The sequence below is a fragment of the Epinephelus fuscoguttatus genome, linkage group LG18 (assembly GCF_011397635.1).
Source record: "Epinephelus fuscoguttatus linkage group LG18, E.fuscoguttatus.final_Chr_v1".
NCBI lineage: Eukaryota > Metazoa > Chordata > Actinopteri > Perciformes > Serranidae > Epinephelus > Epinephelus fuscoguttatus.
Window position 1 is genome coordinate 4,749,602 of NC_064769.1, and position 23,799 is coordinate 4,773,400.

Sequence of the window (23,799 nt, forward strand, 5' to 3'; positions counted from 1 at the left end):
AGCAACATCCTCAGCTCTGATTAGTTGTTTGCATTCATGTGCTATAATGCCATCAGAGCACTAAGATTAGGTAGAGGAATGTGATGTTTTTTTCACAGATTATGAGTCTCATTTAGTACTGTGTAAACATAAGGGCAGTGTCTGCAAATAATAAATAAAAAATAATGATAAAAGTTACCAACTACAAATTCAAAATATTAGGATTTGCTTATGGTCTTTGTGTTATATTATATCATTTTAAAATAAACATCTTATGGTTTTGGACTGTCAGAGTTTTCAGAGTTATTTAACATTTTATACATTCATTAATAATATAAAATCAACAAATCAAATGACAATGAAAATACTGGCTTTGGATGAGAAAATGAACGTGACATGACAAACTTTTACATCTTTGAAGCAAGTTTTATGATGGTTACTTAAACTTAACTTATATGACCTTTAAAAATTATGCTTTTGTCTTTTTCTTCCTAGCTGTGAAGACCTGTGTCCTCCAGGGAAACATGGGCAGCAGTGTGAGGAGAGATGTCCATGTCAGAATGGAGGAGTGTGTCACCATGTGACGGGAGAGTGCTCCTGTCCTGCAGGATGGATGGTACACACCTACAACTGTGTTTAATTTTAAACTCATTGAAAGAACAGCTTATTGTCATTCATACTCCTAATGATTGTGTTTAGAGTACACAGCGGCACAATATCTGTACTGTAGTATATAACATGAGCAAAATTACTTTAAATGAATGAACAATATTGTTAATAAACTATCTAAGGGAAGTCAAAGGTGCTAAGGACCTAACAGAATTTAGCAGCAGAGTAGGCGTGAGAGAAGCCTCATTAGGTTGGTGAACAAGAGCAGGTAAATCCTCCGACATGCTGTCCTCTGACAACATGTCAGTATGAGCTGAACCAGAGAAGATAAAGGCATGATATGTGTGAAGCAATGAGCAGCTCCCTTAACATATTTGATAAAGTTCAAGGCCCACAGAGATTCAACAACGGCTCTAAGAAAGACAACAGACATGACTATCAGTCTCCTGAAATCACTATGTTGAGGTCATAAAAAGGGAGCCCTTAGTTCTTGTCAGCAAGAGTTTGAAGTTACAACACAGAGAAGGGAGCTGTGCGATTAGGAAAATGAGTTTCTTCTTTTTCACATACACCAGTAGGACTAGAAAACACAAAGGCACTTATTCAGAGATTTGAGGTGTAAAAGCTTTTCACATGATCATCAGTTCAGATACTGTGTGTATGTTGCTGTGTGCAGGGTACAGTGTGTGGTCAGCCATGTCCAGAGGGGAGATTTGGACAAAACTGTTCGCAGGAATGTCAGTGTCACAACAACGGTTTCTGTGTGTTGTCTACTGGACAGTGTCTCTGCAGCCCTGGATACACAGGAGAGCGGTGAGAGCAGCCTTTACAATGTACCATACAGGACTATACAGCACATGACTGTGCACTCCTATCTGTGTTGTTACTGTGATGTTGTCCATGTTTTTACTGTGTGCTATGTATTTGCCGTTGTTTGATAATGTACAGTGCTGGGGAAAAGAATTTCCCTTCTGAGACAATGAAGTCTAAGTCTAAATCTATGACAGCATAAGATGGAAATGATGTCCTCCTCAGCTGAGCTGTAACATTAGCTAACTCAGTGGTACTAGGTGAGCTAGCAGTAAATGAGCGCGTCCTTCTGTGCAGTGATACTGTTGGTCGTGTAGTTTTGTAGAAAGAAAATAGTTTGTTCATCAAACTGCTCACAACAAGGTCTGGGGATTATCTTGAGTAGTCGGGTCATGATTTCTAGAAAAAGACATTGCTGTTGAGTTTGTTTGTTTTTTTCCTTTTTTTTTGGCACTTTGAACACCACAAGCCAAGTGCCATCTAGTTCCATTATACTGGAGAGAAGACAGATATCCCTACAGCAAATATCTCCAACACTCAGCAATTTACACCAAAAATCTATTCTAGACTGACAAATATCACTACAGATAAGAGGGAAAACGTGGATTTTAAATATTGGGGTGAACCGTCCCTATAAGTTAAGCTTCACATTCATTGACATTCACTGTGACACATCAACCATGCATTCATTTGTGAAATTGTTTACATTTGTTCAGAATAGATAATGTATTTGTGAACACCATAAATGCCTCACAGATCATCATACAAATATAATTTTATTTATATATCATGAAATATACAATTATCACAAGTATTGAAACTCATTTCTCCACATCCATGTGTACTGAGCAATATTTAGGACCCTAATTGAATGGCACAGCCATAACAACCAGAGAAAGGTGGTAGAGCTTATGTACACATAGTGTGTGGGCATCTCCAAGTGCAACTGCTATTTTGCAACACTTAGTTTTGACACAAATAAGCCAATCACAGTGAAATATGATAACAACGGCTCAATAAATGGAGAGAGCTTCTCTTGGAAGGAGGATTGTTGTCTGGATGGTGCAGGGCCACACAGTGCAAACACACAGCACCACAAAACTACAGCCAGAAGTAGAAGTTGTGAGTTTTATAACATAATTAGTAGAGTGATAATAGAAATAAATAGCAACAACAATAAGATTGTATTTGTTATATGACTGCATCAATCTGACGTAATTTCTTTTATAATTCTAATGTATCTGACAGCATATTCATCATAATTCCTTTCATGAATGAAATATGAAACACCAGTTTTGCTTTCAAAAGCTGGAATGTAAGCAGTGACACACAGGATTGATGTTTCCCTGTAATTTGATGTCCCCCGCATAGTTTTCCACAAGCACTTCAGCACCCATTCAAAGTACAGAATACCACAGCAGCAACCACTCACTGTCTGAAAAAGCCTCTAAAGTAAAGGATGTCATCAGGAGGGGCTAAGGGTGTCACAAGATTTGCCCTTTTAATTTATTTTCTTGTGTCTTTCTGATGTTTCACCACAAAATTAGGTGACATTTACATCACCACATGAGATATGGTAGGTGACAATAAAGCTTGTGGCTGCTGATTGTCATAATGCAACACACTTTCCAGCATGTGAGGTTTCCAAGTGGACAAAATTCAGCGACCATCACATTTATCTGCTTCTGCTCTGCCATACAGCTACACTATTAAAATGAGCCCCGCTGTTGCGCGGGGTGACATTTTCCTTCATTACCATGAACACACACACTGTAGTTTATTTTGACTTAGTCACACATACACCATCCTGCTGTCCCAAATACTTATTAAAGCACTTTTACGTATCTGCGAGCATGGGGCTCAGTAGCTCAGTCCACAGGGACTTCGCTTGGGAACCAGAGGGTCACCAGCTCAAGCCCCTGCATGGACCAAGTTGACTTGCAGCTGGAGAGGTGCCAGCTTGCCTCCTGAGCATCAAACTCCCGACTGCCTGGGGCACCCATCCATGAGTGGCAAGGGCAGCTCCCTCACTCTGACATCCCACCATTCACTGTATGTATAGGTCCTGTTTATCCATGTGTGTGCAGATAAAAACAGAGTGAAAATTTTGAATTTTGCCTCAGGGATCAATAAAGTATGTCTTCTTCCTCTTCATCATCTTCTTCTTCCGAGGCCTAGTGTCTCATAACCCGCCTACTACTCCATATTTTAGAGGCAAATATTGTACTTTCTATTCACTAGTTACTTTGAAGTTTGAGATCTTTGGCTCTAGTTTCGCAGACCGGGCGAGGCAGGGGCGCAGCGCACCTGCGCTTCGCCAACTGGGTGTGGCCAGGCGGATTTTGCAAGTTTGGCACACCGTGCGCCTGGTGCAGCTACTCCTCTTTCCCACCTCAGTCCCTCCTACCTGCGTAAGTCGGAAAGAGGGAGGAGAGAAGGCGTGGAGTGGGTTTTACACACATCACACCAATCAAATGAGCCCCACTCCTCGCCCTTAAATGCGCCATGCGAGGTGTAATGAGAGTTTACTCAATTCGCCATGGCAGAAGAGAGCAGCAGCGTCAGACGGCCAAACTTCTCCCAGGAGGAAACTGATGTTTTGGTCCGGGAGGTCCAAACTCGCAGTGTCCGAATATACAGAACTGCGAGCAGACCTCCACGGGCTGATGATGCAAAGGTAGCCTGGGAGGAGGTCACCACAATTGTAAATCAATGTTGCGTTTCTCTCATGCGCGCCTGCGCTCTCTGTGGTTGGCTGAGAGGGATGTGAACTCATTAGTTTGCAGCTGTTTAATCAAATCAGGTTGGGTTTCCATTACGTGCGCCAAACATGCCAAACGGTGCCAATCCCCTTTGATCTGACATCAGATGTGACGGGACAGTCGATGTAGAGATACATTTATGTGCTGATTGCAGATAGTTGCATTGAATAGTGTTTTTTTTAGTATTTATTGCATTATTAATGTTCCTGACATTCTGGAAACCTGCCTGTGAGGTTTTGGTGACGTGTGCGCACTCTCCGCCGGTCAGCCAAACTTCGGCTTACACCGGCTGCGCTCCGCCTGCGCTGACAGTAGACCTGGTTTCAGCTGGCGAGCTTTTAGCGCACCTTCGGCGTAGCGTTTTGGCACGAAACTGTCACTGCGCCAAGCTGGATCTGTCGACACCTCCCCCTGCTGCGCCGCCACACCCATCTCAGCGCGCCTTGGTCTGCCAAAACCGAGCGCACCTCGGGTTGTGCTGCTCGAAACTAGCTCTGCGCGGGCTTCGCCACCCTGCGCCACCCTGCGCTGTGCCGGGAAACTAGAGCCCCTAATGTGCAAAACCAATTATCAGTTCATTAAATATGATACATTTTTGCAGACTTTTTTTTTCAGATAAAACAATATAAAAAGTAGTTCAAACAAGCTCTGCCTTGACCAGCTACAACAGTAAAACCTGCTTACACATAAAAATTACACAATAAGTCAAATCAAGTCAATTTTATTTATATAGCCCAATATTACAAATCTCACAACCTGTAGAGCACCCTCTCTCTCTATACCTTTGATTCAGAAAAAGAAAATCTTCCCCAAAAAACCTTTAACAGACAGACAGAACCTGAGCCACATGACCTCCTCTCCACCATGGAGACCTGGAGAGAGGCCACACTACACAATAACAATCCAATAATGTGCTGGTATATGTAGTAATAATCACTCACAGGGGCCATTTACTTTTTGTTACTTTAAGTATATTTTGCTAATAATACCAGAGATATTGGATAAAGGAGATACCCCACCATAGGCTTATCCAATGTTAAGAAAACGGTTACTCTTCCTGTCTCCTAAGTGTCCTATTATTGCAGCCTATTGTTGCACAAAGCTTGGGCATTTTTTATTTATTACTAGCGGTAAATAAGCGCTGTAATTTTACCACCTGTTTATCAAGATCACAAGATCTCGCGAGAACTTGTTTTCTGAGACAGACAGGGTTCAATCAAAGTCAATTTTCTCTTGATCTGTGTGGATGAAAAATGCAGCTTTAGTGTCAGAATGTTGGTAAGATGTGTGGTTTGTGGAAAACGAACCCAATATTTACTTACTATAGGGTGAAAGAATTGACCATAAATTGTGATCACATTCATTTTCCTCATTGACGACAATACATTCAGAGCTGCCGCAAGTCTCCTACGGGGGCGTGGCGCTGACGTCATTGAATCAGGAAGTGAGCTGAGTGGGGTATCTCGCTTTATCCAATATCTCTGATAATACTAAGATAAATAAATAATTTGAATACTAATTCTGTCTCTGCTCCTGTTTGAGTGTAACTACAGTGCCTGACTAAATTGTTAATATTATTGCTTTTAGTAGTAGCATTGGTTTTCCATCCATCCTTTTTCTAACCGCTTATCCTCTTGAGGGTCGCGGGGAGTCTGGAGCCTATCTCAGCTGACATTGGGCAAGAGGCGGTGTACACCCTGGACAGGTCGCCAGACTATCGCAGGGTTGACATGTAGAGACAGACAACCACTCACACTCACATTCAGTCACACACAGGCACACCTACAGACAATTTAGAGTCATCAATTAACCTAGTCCCCAATCTGCATGTCTTTGGACTGTGGGAGGAAGCCGGAGTACCCGGAGAAAACCCACGCTGACACAGGGAGAACATGCAAACTCCACACAGAAGAGCTCCCACACCCAGGATCGAACCAGGAACTCTCTTGCTGTGAGGCAACAGTGATAACCACTACAACACTGTGCCGCCCAGCATTGGTTTTATTTATTTAAATTTAAATTCCCATTCCAGTCCCACAAAAAAAAACTTTAACAAGGGAAAAAATGATAGAAACCTCAGTAGGAGCAACTGAGGAGGGATCCACCTTCTAGGACGGACAGAAGTGTACAGAACAGATCAACATGATAACATGACAGTAATCCCTATAACAAAATGATACATTCAGATAGAGAGAGAGAAAGATGCACAGCAACAACACTGAGTGCATTTACATGGACAGTTTAATTCCCTTTTCATTCGGAATGAAAGTTCATTCCTATTAAAAGTGATCTTGTAAACACCAAATTCGGAATGAAAATGGCCAATGCGATTGAAAATTCATTCCGATGTAAGGGGCTGGAATATTCCGTTTCTAATTCCGAATGAAAGACTTTCTCGCACTTGAATACACTCATTCCTCTTTAAGTTCATTCCGGTCTTTCTGCGCATGCTCGTTTGCTTGCGCTTCTGGTGCGATGATGTATATAGCGCGCGCGTGACAAGATGGCAGCACGATCTTCTATCTCCCTTCTTCGACCTTCTACCTCCCTTCTCCTCCTCAACAAATGAAGCATGAGCAGAACAAGGTTGTTGTTGTACTGCTGCTTCAAGAATGTAAGCAAAACACGCCCGAAAAGGCACTAAGAACGGCGTTGTCAAGCATCTTGTTATCCAGAATGAGGACTACAGTGTTTTCTTCTGGTAAACATAAACACATAACAGCCACCCCGCCCCCTATCCAATTAGAAACCTTCCCTGCTCCAAACCTTGCACAGACCTGAATAAAGGCGATTAAAAGGCGATTAAACTGATCTCCTGTGTAAACCTTCATTCAGAATAAATATTTCCCATGTAAACTAACTGGAAAAACTTTAATTCTGAATGTTTTCATTCAGATTTATTTCATTCCGAATGAGAAGCCATCATGTAACCACACCCAATAACAACTATAACAATAATGATAATAATAATAATAATAATAGTTTATGACAGTATATGTAAGTATATATCAATATATGAAAGCATATGTATGTGCTAATAATAATTTGCTTCTTCTTTTTTTTTTTTTTTTTTTTTTTTGTTGCTCAAAATGTGATAGTAAATATTCATTTATGATAACAATTGTTTTGGGCCAAGAATGGCCTCACACAATTACACACACAATTACCTCAAGCAGGCTAAAATAATTATTAACAATCTATTAACAATCCATTAACAGTAAATCCTATTTTTTACATTTCTTCCTACTACACCACATACTTTGACTTTAATGCTAAGTGAATGCAACACACAGTAGTCACACACAGGCACAAGAAAATGGAGGAGACAGTGACAACATTCTGAGTTTTACAAGCAGCATCTATTTTCCTAAAATCTGCAGAGGCAGGCACAGATTCCATATGGGCCTGATAATAATCATAGCAAAAGAGCAGGCATCAGACAGGGCCACAGCAGCAGTGCAACCACGACCCATGATCCAGGCGCAACCGCGATCTGAGGGAACCTGCGAGACAGTGGAGCACAAAGACTCCAGTGGAGACGCTGAGTTAGTGAGATGCAGTAACAGGACATGCATGTTAACAAATGAAGAGAGAGAGAGGGACAGAAGGGGCTCAGTGTAACATAGGCAGTCCCCTGGCAGACTAGGCCTACATCAGCCTAACTAGGGGCTGGTCCAATGCAAGCCTGAGCCAGCCCAAATTATAAGTGTTCGTCAAAAAGCAAGGTCTTAAGTGTACTCTTAAATTTGGCACAGCATTGCGATTTTACTTGATATACATAAAATGATGTGTGTGCTCACACTCACAGATACATATTTCCTGTAGTCTGTGGAAACAAACTAAGAGCTGTTGGCTTCACATTGCTAGCTTAATATTGTTATTATGATATCCCGCCCACTCCCAGGACTTTTTTCCTGTACCGTCTCAATCATGTGATGAATGGTGAAGTTGACTACCATTCTGCGGGAATCCCACATGAATCCCGTGAACCACAGAATTCCTGAAAATATGTCAGCCGCTACCCCAGACTGATGATTTAGACACAGATATATGCACATGCACATACACACAGACATGTACACATAGGGCTTTTCCATTAGCACTTATGGCCAAGCTAAGTCAAATGTCGCATGTCTGCTGTCAGTTTAAACATGCCAAGCCGTGATATGCCACGCCTGAAATGGACCCTCCCTGGAGTAGGGCCAAAAGTGCGACCTGGTTCTCTTAACACCTGATTAGATGTACTTGCCTGGAAGACACTTGTCTTCCCGGGGTTGTTCTGTTTTGTCTTTTGTGTTGCAAAAAGAAAAAAAAAGAGTTAACCCCTCTTTGACACTGATAACAAAAACTGAACATTTTAGACTTCATTAAAGACTTTTTAGCAGAACATTTGTTTTGGATTGCATTAGATCGGGGCTAAGAACCAGGATTGAGAGAAAATCCCACAGAAGATCTTTTGCATCTTACAGTTGACATGACCTTGTTGTCCTTACTGAACCTAATGATGACATGCTCAAGAGTGAAGCCAAGAAACAAGATCAAATCAACTCATCTGTGTCTCCTTAACTCTTCCACATCCTCCAGGGAGAAGACAGAAAACACAACCAGGAAGCCCAGTCAGTGTTTTCACAGACAAATGTCAGCAGAGCGCCACGCAGGGCTTCAGGCCCATATAATTAACAATATCGGAGAACACACACCATATACTTAAGCAGACCAGTGACGAGACAGGAATAGCCCTTCCAAGTGCTCTTTCATGAGTAAATAAGAGTTTAAGGGAAGCCAGACGTCACAGTACAACACAGCTTAGAACTGGGCTGGCCATGCCACACCCGAACCCACTGGAACTGGGGGGGGGATATCTGTCCCTTAGGAGGAGCACCACTGCTGTTTGCTAGTGCTTTGCAAGAATGTAGATGAGAAAATGTGGTGTTAAAATGTAAAAAAAACCCCACAGCATTAAATGTCAAGTGAATGTTGAGTAAATCTTTTAAGTACTTAAAAACACAGTTAGGGTCATATTTGCCCTTTTTCTTCTTCTAGCCTGCTCTGATTGATTGGAGAGGGACAGGGCATTTTATTTTAAAATCCAGCTTGATTTGGTGGTTGGTCTGATATATGTTTGTACTGTAACCATGGAAGAGATACCCACTGCATTCAATTAAACTGTTCGTTTGCGAGTGGTTTGTTTTGCTTAGCTGTCGCCAAATTAGCTGAAAATCTGTATTCCAGCAATGACTGTGATTCTGACCGAGCCATGCAACCACCACAGCGGCTTTTTACTGCAGTCAGTAGAGTGTAGTGGATGAAACAAGTCAACAGACTGCTTAAATTCATGACACTTTTGCTACAGTCATGGTTGGGCAAAGGATGGTGATACATTTTAATTCATCTGTACATATATACTTGAATATTCATGGTCGCCAGAGGTTGATTTGCAACCATAACAATAGTTCCAAGTAACAAATATGGAGCTCAGGGGGTAGATGAGCATACAATGTGCTTGACTTTGACACTGGAGGCCTTATCTTATGTGCATATTATGTAACAACAGGCAGTTTATTCTGCCCTTAATCACATGGTCTTGTCACCAAGACATAGCTATAAACTGTTGTAACTGTAATTGTACCACATATCATATGTATGATACCACATATATGAAAAGTGGTATTTTCAAGTGATGGACAGCAGACCTGATGAAGCCATGGGCATTTTGTTTGTAATGTGCGGGGGGGGGGGGGGGGTTAAATTAAAAGATGAAGTTGATATATACAGAGCCTCATAGTTGATGTTGCTAAACCCTGCCTACAGATCAATAAATGATGATTACTGATAAACTGTAAGGGAAAAATATTTTTGGAGTCAGGTTGAATTCATGGGAATGAGACTTTAAAACTAAACCCCTCACCTTTACAATAAAAGCGACAGGAAGTTAACAGTTTTTTTTTTTACAATCCCCTGATTTGCGTAGAAGCATTTCCTGAAACTCTGACCTCATTCTCCAAACTCTTTAGTGCAATCTCCAAAAGAGCTTTCTCATAACACTATACCCACTGTGCAAAAAAGCCTATAACACTCAAAATGATAACTGCATGAATCAACATACAGTCAGTCAATATCTACAGTGGTCTCAACGAATGTATTGCCCCTTCTGATCATTGCATAAACCTCAACACTGAAAACTCAAAGAATTTACTGTACATCATAACTGGATAAACTGAACATACAGTTTTGCTGTCAATACACAGATTTCCTGAACACACAAGTATGAAAAAGAAATTTAGTCATGTTGGCTGCCTTTTCAAATGATTACCCTGTACATCGCTGTGTCTTGCTGTGAACAGGTGCCAGGATGAGTGTCCAATCGGTACTTATGGTGCTGGCTGTGCAAAGACGTGTCGTTGTAAGAACAACAGCAAGTGCTACCACACCAACGGAATGTGTTTGTGTGAGCCGGGATACACAGGGGAAACGTGTGATGCCCGACTGTGTCCTGAAGGACACTACGGCCTCCGGTGTGATAGGAAGTGTCCATGCTACGCCCAGAACACACACAGGTATGCAGTAGATCCTGTTCAAACGCCATCTTGCATGTGTAGTATATGCAGTCAGTGAGTTTCCAAATTTTCCAGGTTTCCACATCTTGAAAAACAGAGTAAATGTTTTAGTCAGTCAGCCACCTGAAATATTCCAAATTATTATTCTGAGTGTTTAAATCTGTATCTTTCAAATTCAAGTGTTAACAGGTGTCAGGAAGAAGTATTCATTTGCTGTCTGTGTATGTTTGTCAGGGTGATGGTTGATGCTGTAGACAGCTGACTGTTGTGGCCCAGTAGTCAGTGGTCAGTTAGGCTGGCACAGCTGGCGGCTGCATGTGTCTACACAGCTGTTCTGCTGCTCCTCAATGGGACTGCTGTGTCAGGTGGGCCAGCTGCCACTAATACAGACAGGTTCCACATGGCAGATATTCCCCACCCTGCTGGCATGGAGTGAATATCATGGAGACGTTCAATTTATCAGTATCAGTCACCTTTGCTTCAGTTTTTCAGGGATCAGTAGAACCTGAGATATATTTGCTTTTAAACCATACACTCACATAGACAACCATTGTGAATATATTTGTTCACATGCTTGTCTGTGCACTCTGCATGTTACTGAAGGATTACCTAGAGTGCACACTGGAGACCTCAGGCCGTATAAAACTACGATTTGCCTGATGTAAATAATAAACATTGTGATGCATTTTTCTGCATCAAGTTTCATATTGTATACATATATATATATATATATATATATATATATATATATATATATATATATATGTATGTATATAGTGTCTGTACGACATCTATTGCACATCTGTCCGTCCTGGAAGAGGGATCCCTCCTCAGTTGCTCTTCCTGAGGTTTCTACCATTTTTTTTCCCCGTTAAAGGGGTTTTTTTGGGGAGTTTTTCCTTATCCGCTGCGAGGGTCATAAGGACAGAGGGATGTCGTATGCTGTAAAGCCCTGTGAGGCAAATTGTGATTTGTGATATTGGGCTTTATAAATAAAATTGATTGAATTGATTGAGATATATATATATATATATATATACATATATATATATATGATATATATATATATATATATATATATATATATATATATATATATAGCACTGTCGCCTCATAGCAAGAGGGCTCCTGGTTCTATCCCAGGAGGGAGCCCTTCTGTGTGGAGTTTGCATGTTCTTCCTGTGTCAGCGTGGGTTTTCTCCGGGTACTCTGGCTTTCTCCCACAGTCCAAAGACATGCAGGTTAATTGGTGACTCTAAATTGGCCATAGGTGAAAATGTGAGTGTGAATGGTTGTCTGTCCCTATGTGTCAGCCCCGTGATAGTCTGGCGACCTGTCCAGGGTGTACCCTGCCTCTCGCCCAATGTCAGCTGGGATAGGCTCCAGCCCCCCTATATATCTATATCTAGTCCCCCCCCCCCTTGTTTGCTCCATGTTCGCAGGTCGACAGGATGCACCTATCCATAGTAATTATTACCTCCATATATGGTGATCACTGACTATTCATGAGCGAGGATGTATGCTAATTGCTGACGAGCAGGAGCACGCTTTCAATTTACGATTGATTGGCATTCATGACCATGCACAGTTTTCTTAAGCATTCATGAATACGGTGTAGGTTTTAGTACCAAGGTTTTTTTATGTGCAAATCTGCTTACATTACTAACATTTAATGAATGAGACCGAAAAAGTGTAGCAAAAGCATAAAGTTAGCATGGCTAGATAATTCAATTTTCAATTCAATTTTAATTAAAAAACCCAGTATCACAAATCACAATTTGCCTCAGAGGGCTTTACAGCATACGACATCCCTCTGTCCTTAGACCCTCACAGTGGATAAGGAAAAACTCCCCAAAAAAAACCTTAAATGGGGTCAGTAATGAATGAAATTAAGCAAACATATAGCTTTGGGTCCCAGTTCTGCTCTAAAATTTGACATTACCAGGGCCGTCGGTGGCTTAGTGGCAAAGCAGGCGCCCCATGTACAAGGCTGTTGCCACAGCGGCCCGGGTTCGAGTCCAGCCTGTGGCCCTTTGCTGCATGTCACTCCCTCTCTCTCCCCCTTTCACACTTGACTGTCCTATCAAATAAAGGCTAAAAATGCCCAAAAAAATTAAATTGACATTACCAGCCAGTTCATTCAGGTCTGAGAGATGTGGGTATGGTCTGGTTCTTTCTCTCAATTTGAGTTTCTGGCTAGAAGTTTTTGTTTAGTGTTCTAAATCTGAACAACGTACTATCCCAGATAAACACACATTAATCATTCTTTTTCCACCAAGTTGTTGTTTTTCCCCACTATAGGCCTAAAGGACTGAAATGATGGGCCCCTAAGCACGTGTGCTTTAAAGGTCCCGCATCCTACATAAACCTTCTTCCTTTCTTTGTTGTGACATCCTATATGTGAAGATGGTTTTGTCAAAAGTGTAAAGGAGGACATTCTACCTGAGCTGGTGTCTGAGAACTGAGGTTACCGGCTAATAAAAATAATTTCAGCAACAACTGTTAAAGTAATTAAAATCATTATACCCGGTGAAGTCTGGCTTTCATATATATATATATATATATATATATAAAACTAAAAAAAATAGATAAGTTGCTCGCTGCTGAAAATGTGGCCCACTGACACACTGTCTGGTTTTATAATCCGGCCCAATTGATTTTGTAATTGAATAGCCCTAGTGTAGATCTTCTGTGCTGTCAGGGGGACAGTGGGTGTGAAGCACCCATGTTTTCACAGAGATGAATTTAACTATAAGAGAAACTTGACTGGTGCTTGGAGGCATACAACTACAGGGTGGTAATTCTACTTATTAGTTTGTACTGTTAACAATGCTGTTGGAATTTGTGATTGTTTACTTGCCGCAGAAAGCCATTGATTCAGGCTGACATAAGACAGCATGTGTTGTTTTGTGTGCTGCATTAAAATGGACTGGAAACTGTGCCCAACGGGCACACAATAGCATTGTGCCAGTCAGGTTTTGTGCACCCACTGAGAACAGGCAGAAACTATTTGACTTTAGATGTGGTTGGACAACAACTCATACAAACATGTGTATTTCAAGCACACAAAAGCCTTTAGGCCATAACCCTGGCAGGTCACAGTTAGGATCCCTAAATGTGAAAAGCAGTAATAGACCTACAGTATGAGCAAAAACTAAACTAGGATTATATACAATCTCTAACTCTGGTATGTTCCTCTCTTGTCTCCAGCTGCCACCCAATGTCAGGAGAGTGTACATGTCAGCCTGGCTGGTCAGGCCTCTACTGCAATGAGACGTGTACCCCAGGATTTTATGGCGAGTCCTGCCAGCAGGTGTGCCAGTGCCAGAACGGTGCTGACTGCCACAGTGTGACTGGAGAGTGTATCTGTGCTCCAGGCTTTATGGTAAAAACCCATTTTTGTCATGTCAGAATGTCAATGAATGTGTAAGGTCACAAATCATGTGAATCCATTTAGATTATGTATCATCCAGTATGTATGATACATAATGTTGTCATAGGCTCATCATCCAGCTCAAAGCCCTTGGCAAAAATCTGATTTGTGAATCTGGATATTGAAATACAATTGACTGAACTCAACTTATCTGACTGAATCACAGCCAGCAAACCAAGGCCAGAGATTTCAATGAACTGAAATCATCACAGCGAAACTAGTGAAAAAGTCAGTTCTGCAGTGTATGGCTCCATGTGCTCATGCAGTACACCTTAAAGTTGCCATTAGTAAGAACATGGCTCATAAGTAATATCTAGTGGCAGCAGGTAGAACTACAGCAAGATCAGCAAATGCTTTAACAACAACAACAAAACTAGAGCCAAGCGCCTTGTATGTGAACATGCACTGTACTAAAGTGTTTTTGTGAAATCCGGGAGACTGGAAAATCATGATAAAGGAGAATATACAATGCATTTCACTCTCAGCCAATCGCACAGGTAACACTTCTAGTCCTCCTCTGGACCTGAAAATACTATTTTGGAATTTCACTTCAACTAATGGTTCAACATTTTGGAAAATACAGGTATTAGCTTTCTCTTTGAGACTTAGATAAGAATATCTGTATCAATCTCATGTCTGTGTGTTAAGTACAGAGCTGGAGTTTGGATGTGGTTGGCCTAGCTTAGCATTAAGACTAGAAGCAGGGGGAAACAGCAACTGTCCAAAGTTAGAAATACACCTCTAAAGCTAGAAAATGAAACATAGGAATAGAAGTTTGTAGTTTTAGGGGGAGTCACATGCTGGAAGTATTTCTCAACAAACAACTGTTTATCCATCCAACCAGTGTCTCCAGCTATGGTATGAGTTGACAGTGTAGGAGCAATACCTTTAGAAAATGTTTGCAAGGAGGAAAGCGACTAATCAAATTAATAACTCCGGAAACCAATTATTAATTCATCAGTACACTTATCGATAATGAATCAGTCTCAGTATCTGGGTTATGAATTGTGTATACAGTGATCTTAGTTCCTGCTAAAAAGAAATATTCACAGACAATGACTTGGTGATAAATGAAGATTTATTTAGGGCTAAATGTTTTAACAACTGAGTAAATGAATAATAAATGAGGATGATATGAAATAACACAAAATCAACAGTATGTATAGATGGATTAAGACAAGAGGTAACACTTTTGTCAGTTAGCTATTTAGTTTGGTGATAGTGAGAGAGAGTATGTGACTATAGATACATTGGGGACACTAGGGTTGGTTGTGCTGCTGCCGTGGTCCTGCCAGATGCCTCCTGCTGCTGCTGCTGCCATCATTAGTCATTAGTCATACTTCTACTGTTATTATACACAACTATTGTCACACATGTATACTGCCAGATATTAATACATACTTTCAACATATTGTACCACAGTAGCCAGAACTATAACTATAATATTATTACTTTCAATAATGTTGTTGTAAGCTACTGTCATTACCTGCATCTCTCTCTCTCTCTCTCTCTCTCTCTCTCTCTCTCTCTCTCTCATTGTGTCATGTGGATTACTGTTAATTTGTTATGCTGATCTGTTCTGTACGACATCTATTGCACGTCTGTCCGTCCTGGAAGAGGGATCCCTCCTCAGTTGCTCTTCCTGAGGTTTCTACCGTTTTTTTTCCCCGTTAAAGGGTTTTTTTTGGGGAGTTTTTCCTTATCCACTGCGAGGGTCATAAGGACAGAGGGATGTCGTATGCTGTAAAGCCCTGTGAGGCAAATTGTGATTTGTGATAAAAATTCTTTACATAACGAAACCTAAATTAAGATCAGAATAACTAAGTCTCCTATTCGACATCAACTCTGATCACAACACAGCGGCTGCATCAGGTGAGGGGGATTTAGCCTACTTTGAGAAGAGATGACTCAGTCGGACGTTTTTTGGGGACCCCGGACTGGCGCTGGCAACTCCCGGCTTCACTTCACAGCCCTCCAGCAGGGTGATACAAACTGGAACGCAGCAGTGAGGGGTGGTGGAGCCTGAAGGCGGTGTCCTTTAGGTGGTCTTCACACGTCTGTGATTTAAGGCGGCAGAAAATCTCTTGATTTGGCCAAAGAGCTCCTGCTCTGCGGACACTCGGACAAGTGGCTGACAGCCGCTGGATCTGATGAATCTTTGATGGAGTTGCAGGCCAAACAGAAACTCATGTATTTAGCTATGGCTCCTCACTTATAATAAAGTTGAAAACAATCACATCGGCCGTTCCATATTATTATCAAAGTCATTATCAACGTGTAGGAAAAAAATGTTGCAATTGGCTGGCTTCGTCGCTTCAGGTATAATGTTACTGAAGGCACAGACAAAAAGAAAGAAATCTCAGGACAGACAAGCAGTCCTGGATGTGTCAAGCAAAATTTAAAAGTTCAAAATAATTCTGATCGTAAGAAAAGAAAGAGTTACGCAGGAACCGAGTTTAAGAGTGTAATGGGTTCAGGCATAAAGAGTAGCCTATAAAAAGAAGGAGGAACAGCAACAGAAAGAAAAAGAGAAAGTAAAAAGTAAAGTAAAAAGAAAAAGAGGAAAGTGCTGAGATGTGCTGAGCTCAATAGTTTTATCCCACCAGCTTGAGGGGGCGTGTCCGAGTTTAGACGTTATTTTATTTCAGAGGAAACTTAATGAACTTTAACGAAACTTTGTTTTGTGAAATTATATAGGCTACTTTAACATCTTAGATGCGATAGACGCATACTCTTCCCATTATGGTCAAAATTGGCTCTTAACATCAAAATTAAATTTGTATATTTATTATTCCGCATATATCAGCGGAACACAAGCATAAATGATTCGTGCACAAACACTACAAACTAGGGTCCAAACACAACATGCTCTCCGTGATCCTGTGGACGCCGCCATTGTTGTTGTTGTTTGCCGGCTTGTCAGTGTTGCCAGATCTTGGGAGAGAAACAAGCAACCGGGGCTATGGAAACAAGCCCAAAAGAAGGGACTTTCATGCATTTAAATAACTTCTTAGACGGACATATATAGAGAAAGGTGATGTTTAGAGAGCACGCCCAAATAAGCAACTCCACTTTAGAAACCAGCCCAAAGTCGTGGCTAATAAGCGGACCTGGCAAGTGGCAACCCTGCGGCTTGTCCTCCTCACATTTCTTCCGTCCTCCTGCGTGCTGACGTGGATGTATCCCACCTCTCATTGGCTGATGCTCTTTGTCAGTCGTGTCAGCCTTCTCCAGTTTTCTAGCATACCAGATATCCAGTCCCAGTCACAGACTAGGGGGCGACTTGCTCACAGATATGGAATCTGGAGGGGTCTCAAGTGACACCTTTACCCCTCTTGATGCCAGGATGGCTGGTGGGAGAGTTTCTCAAGACTGAGGTGAGGCCGGGGGCACAGTTGTAAACATTTGACCCTCAGAGTGGCCCATCTCATTTGTCTGTTTACTTACAATCCAGGTTCTGGAGGAGTTTAGAAGGCTGTTGTTCCTACAACAGATATGGTCTGTGAGTTTTTGATTTTAGACTGTAGACAAGAAGGTACCACCAACAGTCAGTATGTTTACATGACATTAGAGAAAATCAATTTATTGTATTAGTATGACTAATAGCTCTAGCTGTACTTGTCCATGTAAACTGTCATGTAAAAGTATTGATTGTCATGTTAAGACTTCAGAAAGTTTAAGAATAAAAGATACAGTGCGGTGTGTTTTTTAACTTGGGCAAAGCCAGGCTAGCTGTTTTCCCTTGGCTTTCAGTCTTTATGCTAAGCTAGGCTAACAATGACCAGACTCCAGCTCCATACTTAACACAGACAGACAGACAGACAGACAGACAGGAAGCAAATAAGCCGGTTTCCCAGAATGTGAAATTATTCCTTTAACTTTTAACTTTCATTTTATTAATGAAACAATATCATCAAACCTCTTGCAGCCATAATGAAGCCATCCCAAAGACAATAAGTTAGGACGTATCACATTTAATAGAAGAGGCTACTTTTGCCAAGAGAAGTTCAATGAGACCTGGAGCAGACTTAGGTTTTAAGTATCCATAGCTTCACATCAGCTGATGTTCACACCACACACAACCACAACCACTTCCAAGTATGATGTCAGGCCTAGGAGACAAATCCTTATTGTTTCCACATGAACTGTATCTGTTCAAAGCACTTTCATGGCCCTCACAGTAATAAAAGTGTTTATCAGGGAAAACATCAGGACCCCATGGGAAAATCAGCAAAGCAGAGGTCTTAAACAAGAATAATGACTAAGAACAAAGTTCTCATTTTGGCTGCTTGATACATGCTCTTGATGCACTGTTTTTCCAACAGAATTAAAGTTTAACAGTTGGTTAATATGAGCATACAGTACCTCACTGTCCATCTCTGTTGATGTTTGGGACAAGATATACCATATGCAGCTGTGTCACACATCTACTACACACATCCGATGTCAGCTGGAGAATGTGTTGTCACAAAACTTGTCCTGTGACAACAAAACAATGAAGAAAAATTGGAAAGGACTGCAGTGATGCACTTGAGGGTGGAACTCAGTTGAATACAACAGATATCTGATCATGTCTCTTCGGTGCTGCCGATGGTGGAACTGTACATTTAAAGGATGCGTGATGTCCTCACTGCTTCTTCTAACTATTTATCCCCTGCAATGACATTCTCAGGGTCCCAACTGTTCAGTCCCCTGTCCAGCAGGAACACATGGAGTGGAGTGCGCATCCATCTGTAACTGTAAGAACAAAGCTCAGTGTTCACCTGTGGACGGATCCTGCACCTGTAAACCAGGTGAGCTGAGGAGTAGAAGGAGAGGGAGGAGGAGAGGAGAGAGGAGGAGAGGAAAGATAAGAAGAAGGAGGCAAAAAGAGAGGGGGGATGAAAGGAAGGAAGCGAAAACATTATAGCACAGGGATGGAGTCAGACTCATTTTCAGCCCTGGAGTTTCATGCCTCAGACCAGCCCACTTTAGATCATGACCTATTATAACCTTACATGTTAAGTCTACAATAGTGCACTATTCTCTAAAGCCTTGTAATTCAGTGTATTTTTCTAAATTATTTCCAATTCAGTGCAAGTAAGCGTTGCTTCACAATGTAGATTTATTTCAACATGAGTGAGGTGCCACAGGGACTTTGGCGTTTTCCATCCACTCTTCTGATGAGGAGGCATGTCGGTGGTCGATTCCACAAATCGTTGGAGACGTGCGTGTAATCAGACCACCGCTGCAGAGCACCGCAGAGCCGGTGTGTCCACCTCACCAATTCAGCTGCTGCATAGACTTCACCTTCATCCGTGCACTGTGTTAATAAGAAGGCGTGTCGGTAAACGACTCCAAAATTCATCGCCGGCGATGGCAAGCCGTTTTAACATTTAATCGCTAAGTTTGACTATTCGGAATTACCATTATAGATATCAACAACACCATTTTGACTAGTCGTAATGTCATTGTGACTAGTATGAATTTTTATTGAAGATATCTATAACGTCATTCTGACTAGTCAAAACTACAGTTACAGATATCTGTAATTAGAGTTTTGACTAGTCAAAACTCTAATTTAAGATATAATTCAGTTTTGACTAGTAAGATTCAAACTACTTTTGCCGTTCATGTGTATGGGGTTTGTCATTATAGATATCTCCAATGTAGTTGCGGATATCTGCAATTGGAGATACCTATAATTACAGTTTGAGATATCTACAATTTAATTTTGACTAGTCATAATTCAAGTTCAAGATATCTACAACTTCATTCTGACTATCTGAAACTTAATTCAACATTCGACATGGATGCAAACTGTTGTTAACGTGCAACATAAGTGATTCGCAAAGTCATACAACAGCGTCAGCATTCTTTCAGAGAAACTGTTCTACATGTATTTTTATCGTTGTGTTACATGGTTTTGGCAATGGTTTTGATGCTAGGTACTGTTAATGGTAACTAAGGTACATGTGTGTGTTTGAATGTTAATAACCTTGTTTAATCAGGGTGGCACGGAGTGGACTGCTCTATCAACTGTCCCAGTGGTACCTGGGGTCTGGGCTGTAACCTCACCTGCATGTGTGGCAACGGAGGAGCGTGTAACGCCCTGGATGGTCACTGTACCTGTGCTCCAGGCTGGAGAGGAGACAGGTGTGAACTCCGCTGCCAGGTGAGAGGACAGGGATGCTTTTAGATATTTACATGGATAAAGCCCCTAATTTTTCTTAATTGTTATTGTTTTTGTTCGCTTTTTGTTTTATTGTGTTTTAGAAAGTGCATGTTCTTTTTCAGATGTGTTCAATATTACTTCTGTTGGCAGGCCAGTGGGAAAATGACAGCTCTAGACCACTGAAAATCACTTTTCTAATTTCCTTAAAAGACCCAGTGGATGTTTTCATATGTTTTAACATGACAAATCTAGCCAGGCCTCACAGTAATGTGAGAAACTGATACAAACTCAATGCAGCAATACCAGTACAAAGTCTAGAGAATCTTTTGTTACAGTGGCTGAATTCAGTATTAATAGTATATATTGTTTGTTTGCTTTTTGTTTTGTTATGTACATAGTTATTTTTTACCAAAACCACAATCCTTTCCCATACTTAACTAAGTACTTTTTTTCTTGTTCCCTAAACCTAACCAAACTGCAACAATTTAAAAACATTAACCACAATAACAATGTGTTTGAAACTGCATCTGTTAAAGACTTTGCATTTACATTGTTTTTGCTTTGCCAGCATTGAATTTAGTGCCCAGCAGCATGTGATGGTTGTTAAGAGGTTGTGTCCATTTCATGTATTTCAGTGAGACTGCGTCAACAGATAAGGATTTTGACGTAACAACCAAATATTTTTCAGACTATGTAGTAGGCCTAGTTGGAGATGCAATTTGGTATGTGCAGTTGTAAACTAAAAATGTTAATGTTGAATTAACACAAATAGTTAAAATGAAAACAATTCATTCATTCATCTTCTAACCGCTTCATCCTCTTGAGGGTCGCGGGGGGGCTGGAGCCTATCCAAGCTACATCGGGCGAGAGGCAGGGTACACCCTGGACAGGTCGCCAGACTATCACAGGGCTGACACATAGAGACAAACAATCATTCACGCTCACATTCACACCTACGGACAATTTAGAGTTATCAATTAACCTAGTCCCCAATCTGCATGTCTTTGGACTGTGGGAGGAAGCCGGAGTGCCCGGAGAGAACCCACGCTGACACGGGGAGAACATGCAAACTCCGCACAGAAGGGCTCCCACGCCCGGGATCGAACCGGCAACCCTCTTGCTGTGAGGCGAGAGTGCTAACCACCACACCACCGTGCCGCCCGAAAACAATTCATGTAATATCAAATTAATGAATGAATTAATGTATTTTTTTTGTCTGGACATTTACATGAGCCATCCCTTGTAGGATTATTGAGACTCATTAACCAGTAACAGACCAAACATCCTGGTATATCAACCCACCATCATCCAGCACCACGCAAATACCATCCAAACATAAACACAAACATTATCAGGCAAAAAGAAAGACATACCCACAAACACTGCATTGAGAGATTTCCCACGACAAAAAATAAATACAAAGCACAAGCACAGCCCCTTGAGTACAAGACAAAATACATAATACACAGACACAATAAATGGATCCAAACAGGACAAAATTGAAATTTACATGAATCAGTGCCAAACACTATTTGTTTCCATTTTCAATCCAGTAGTCCAAACAGAGTCAGAGAAGTCATCATAGTATACTTTTTTCCTCCTACCCCATGCCCTTAAAGATTCTTAGAAAATGCATATTCTTTTGTCTTCAGTTACACCTCTGTATCTTCCAGTTTCAATACACAGTGATAATATACCACTGTGAACATGTTATCTCAAGAGCACTCTTAGCTGTGCATAGAGTGATCACTGACTTTTAAGCAAGTTGTACTTATCATACTTTTCACATTTGCAGTCTTTCTTAAATAAACAGTTTATTTGCCTTTTCAAAATAATTTCCTTCAAGGCCACATTCCTCTTGTAAATCAAATATTTCAGATGCCCATTCACCTCCGACAGACAGGTCCTAGAGAAACATTTCACTAGCTACCCTGTTGGTTGGTAAATCCAGTAGCCTGTTCCACAGGCTCACCATGCTGGCCTTCCATCTTACTTCACATGAGTCTCACCCCATGTCTCCAACAAATGCCAAAACAGGCATATTTATGAAGTTCCAAAAAGAATCGAAACAGCCCGATTCTGGACATGTTCATTTTTGTAACCCCATATTCCTGACACACAGTCTAAAACAGGACAAACACATGTTTGATACAGCTTGGAATATGCAGAATATCCTATATCTCTCAGCATTTTTGTTTTTATCTGTAATTCCTACCAGTGTTGTACTTGTACAGAGTCTGCTAGAACTGATGGGACATGCTTTCATCTAGAAAAAGACCTAAAACGAACAACATAAAACAACATACAACTTAAAATTACTCCTTTCTATACTGGGTTTTCACAAATGGATAACTGTTTTTTGTTTGTTTTTGGGTTTTTTTTATATTAATATAAAGTCTCAATTTTTTTGCACCATTTAGCAACACCAGCATTGTTTCTAGATCTTCTAATATTTTTGTCGACATCAATTTCTGCAGTCTGTACAAATCCTAACTCTCATACAATCATCCAACATTTTTGTGCATCACACTTTATCAGGATGAGAGTTGATCTTGTGGTTATTTTGAGGCCACAGCTTTTGGTGCTATATTTGGGCTCATACTGAGTTAACTGCCCTGTTAGAACATACGAAGCTGTGGGAAATTAAGCATGAAAAGTTTCTCTCTGATGATGAAAAGCGTGCTGCATGTCATGTAAATGAAGCTTTTAATGAAGTTCATGTCTGTGATGGTTATTGTTGGTCCTCCTCAGGATGGCACATACGGTCTGGACTGTAAAGAACGCTGTGACTGCAGTCATGCTGATGGATGTCACCACTCTACTGGGCACTGCCGCTGTCTGGCTGGATGGACTGGTAACACCTTAACAAAATTCTCTTGGCTGATTTGTCTGCGCATAGTCTGACAAGATATCTGAGCATTACAGTGTACCATGAATATCATTACCTCCTATTTGGCTCATAGTGTAGGAGGGTCTTTCCTGGGTAATAATGTGATTATGTATGTTTGTGTTTGTAGGTATCCACTGTGACAGTGTGTGTGCAGAGGGCCGCTGGGGCCCAAACTGCTCCCTCCCCTGTAACTGTAAGAATGGAGCATCCTGCTCTCCAGATGAGGGAACGTGTGAGTGTGCTCCAGGATACAGAGGCACCACGTGTCAGAGGAGTAAGTATCATCATCACACAGCTGATGCTCTTCTTTAAGCACAAATGAGTTTATTTAAAATTCTGTCTAACTGTAATAGTGTTGTCCATAATTCCTATTAGTAATAATAATGTTGTTCTCTGCAAGTTAATAGCTTAGATCTCAGATCTAGGAAATAAAATAAATCAGAAACATGAGCAGTCCTATAGATTGGTCAAAACCTAAAAACAAACGGTGAATTCTAAAGTTGTTGCTCAAACTATCTGTTGTAAATATCACAGTTTACACAGCCACCTCCTACTTTAACTTTGACCTACAGTGCTGTACTTGTTGTAGTTCACATGCACTTTTC

The 23,799-nt window shown here is 41.1% G+C and overlaps 1 protein-coding gene across 1 annotated transcript in view; it reads left to right on the plus strand.

Moving 5' to 3' along the window:
- The window catches only part of megf10 (multiple EGF-like-domains 10), a 140,220-nt gene that overhangs the window by 99,053 nt on the left and 17,368 nt on the right, over positions 1-23,799 (plus strand). Inside the window, exons 7-14 of the mRNA XM_049603992.1 lie at positions 475-595; positions 1,265-1,401; positions 10,505-10,717; positions 13,928-14,102; positions 18,823-18,943; positions 20,141-20,304; positions 23,056-23,158; positions 23,322-23,468. Coding sequence (XP_049459949.1) covers positions 475-595; positions 1,265-1,401; positions 10,505-10,717; positions 13,928-14,102; positions 18,823-18,943; positions 20,141-20,304; positions 23,056-23,158; positions 23,322-23,468 — 1,181 coding nt within the window. The remainder of the gene's footprint in view (positions 1-474; positions 596-1,264; positions 1,402-10,504; positions 10,718-13,927; positions 14,103-18,822; positions 18,944-20,140; positions 20,305-23,055; positions 23,159-23,321; positions 23,469-23,799) is intronic.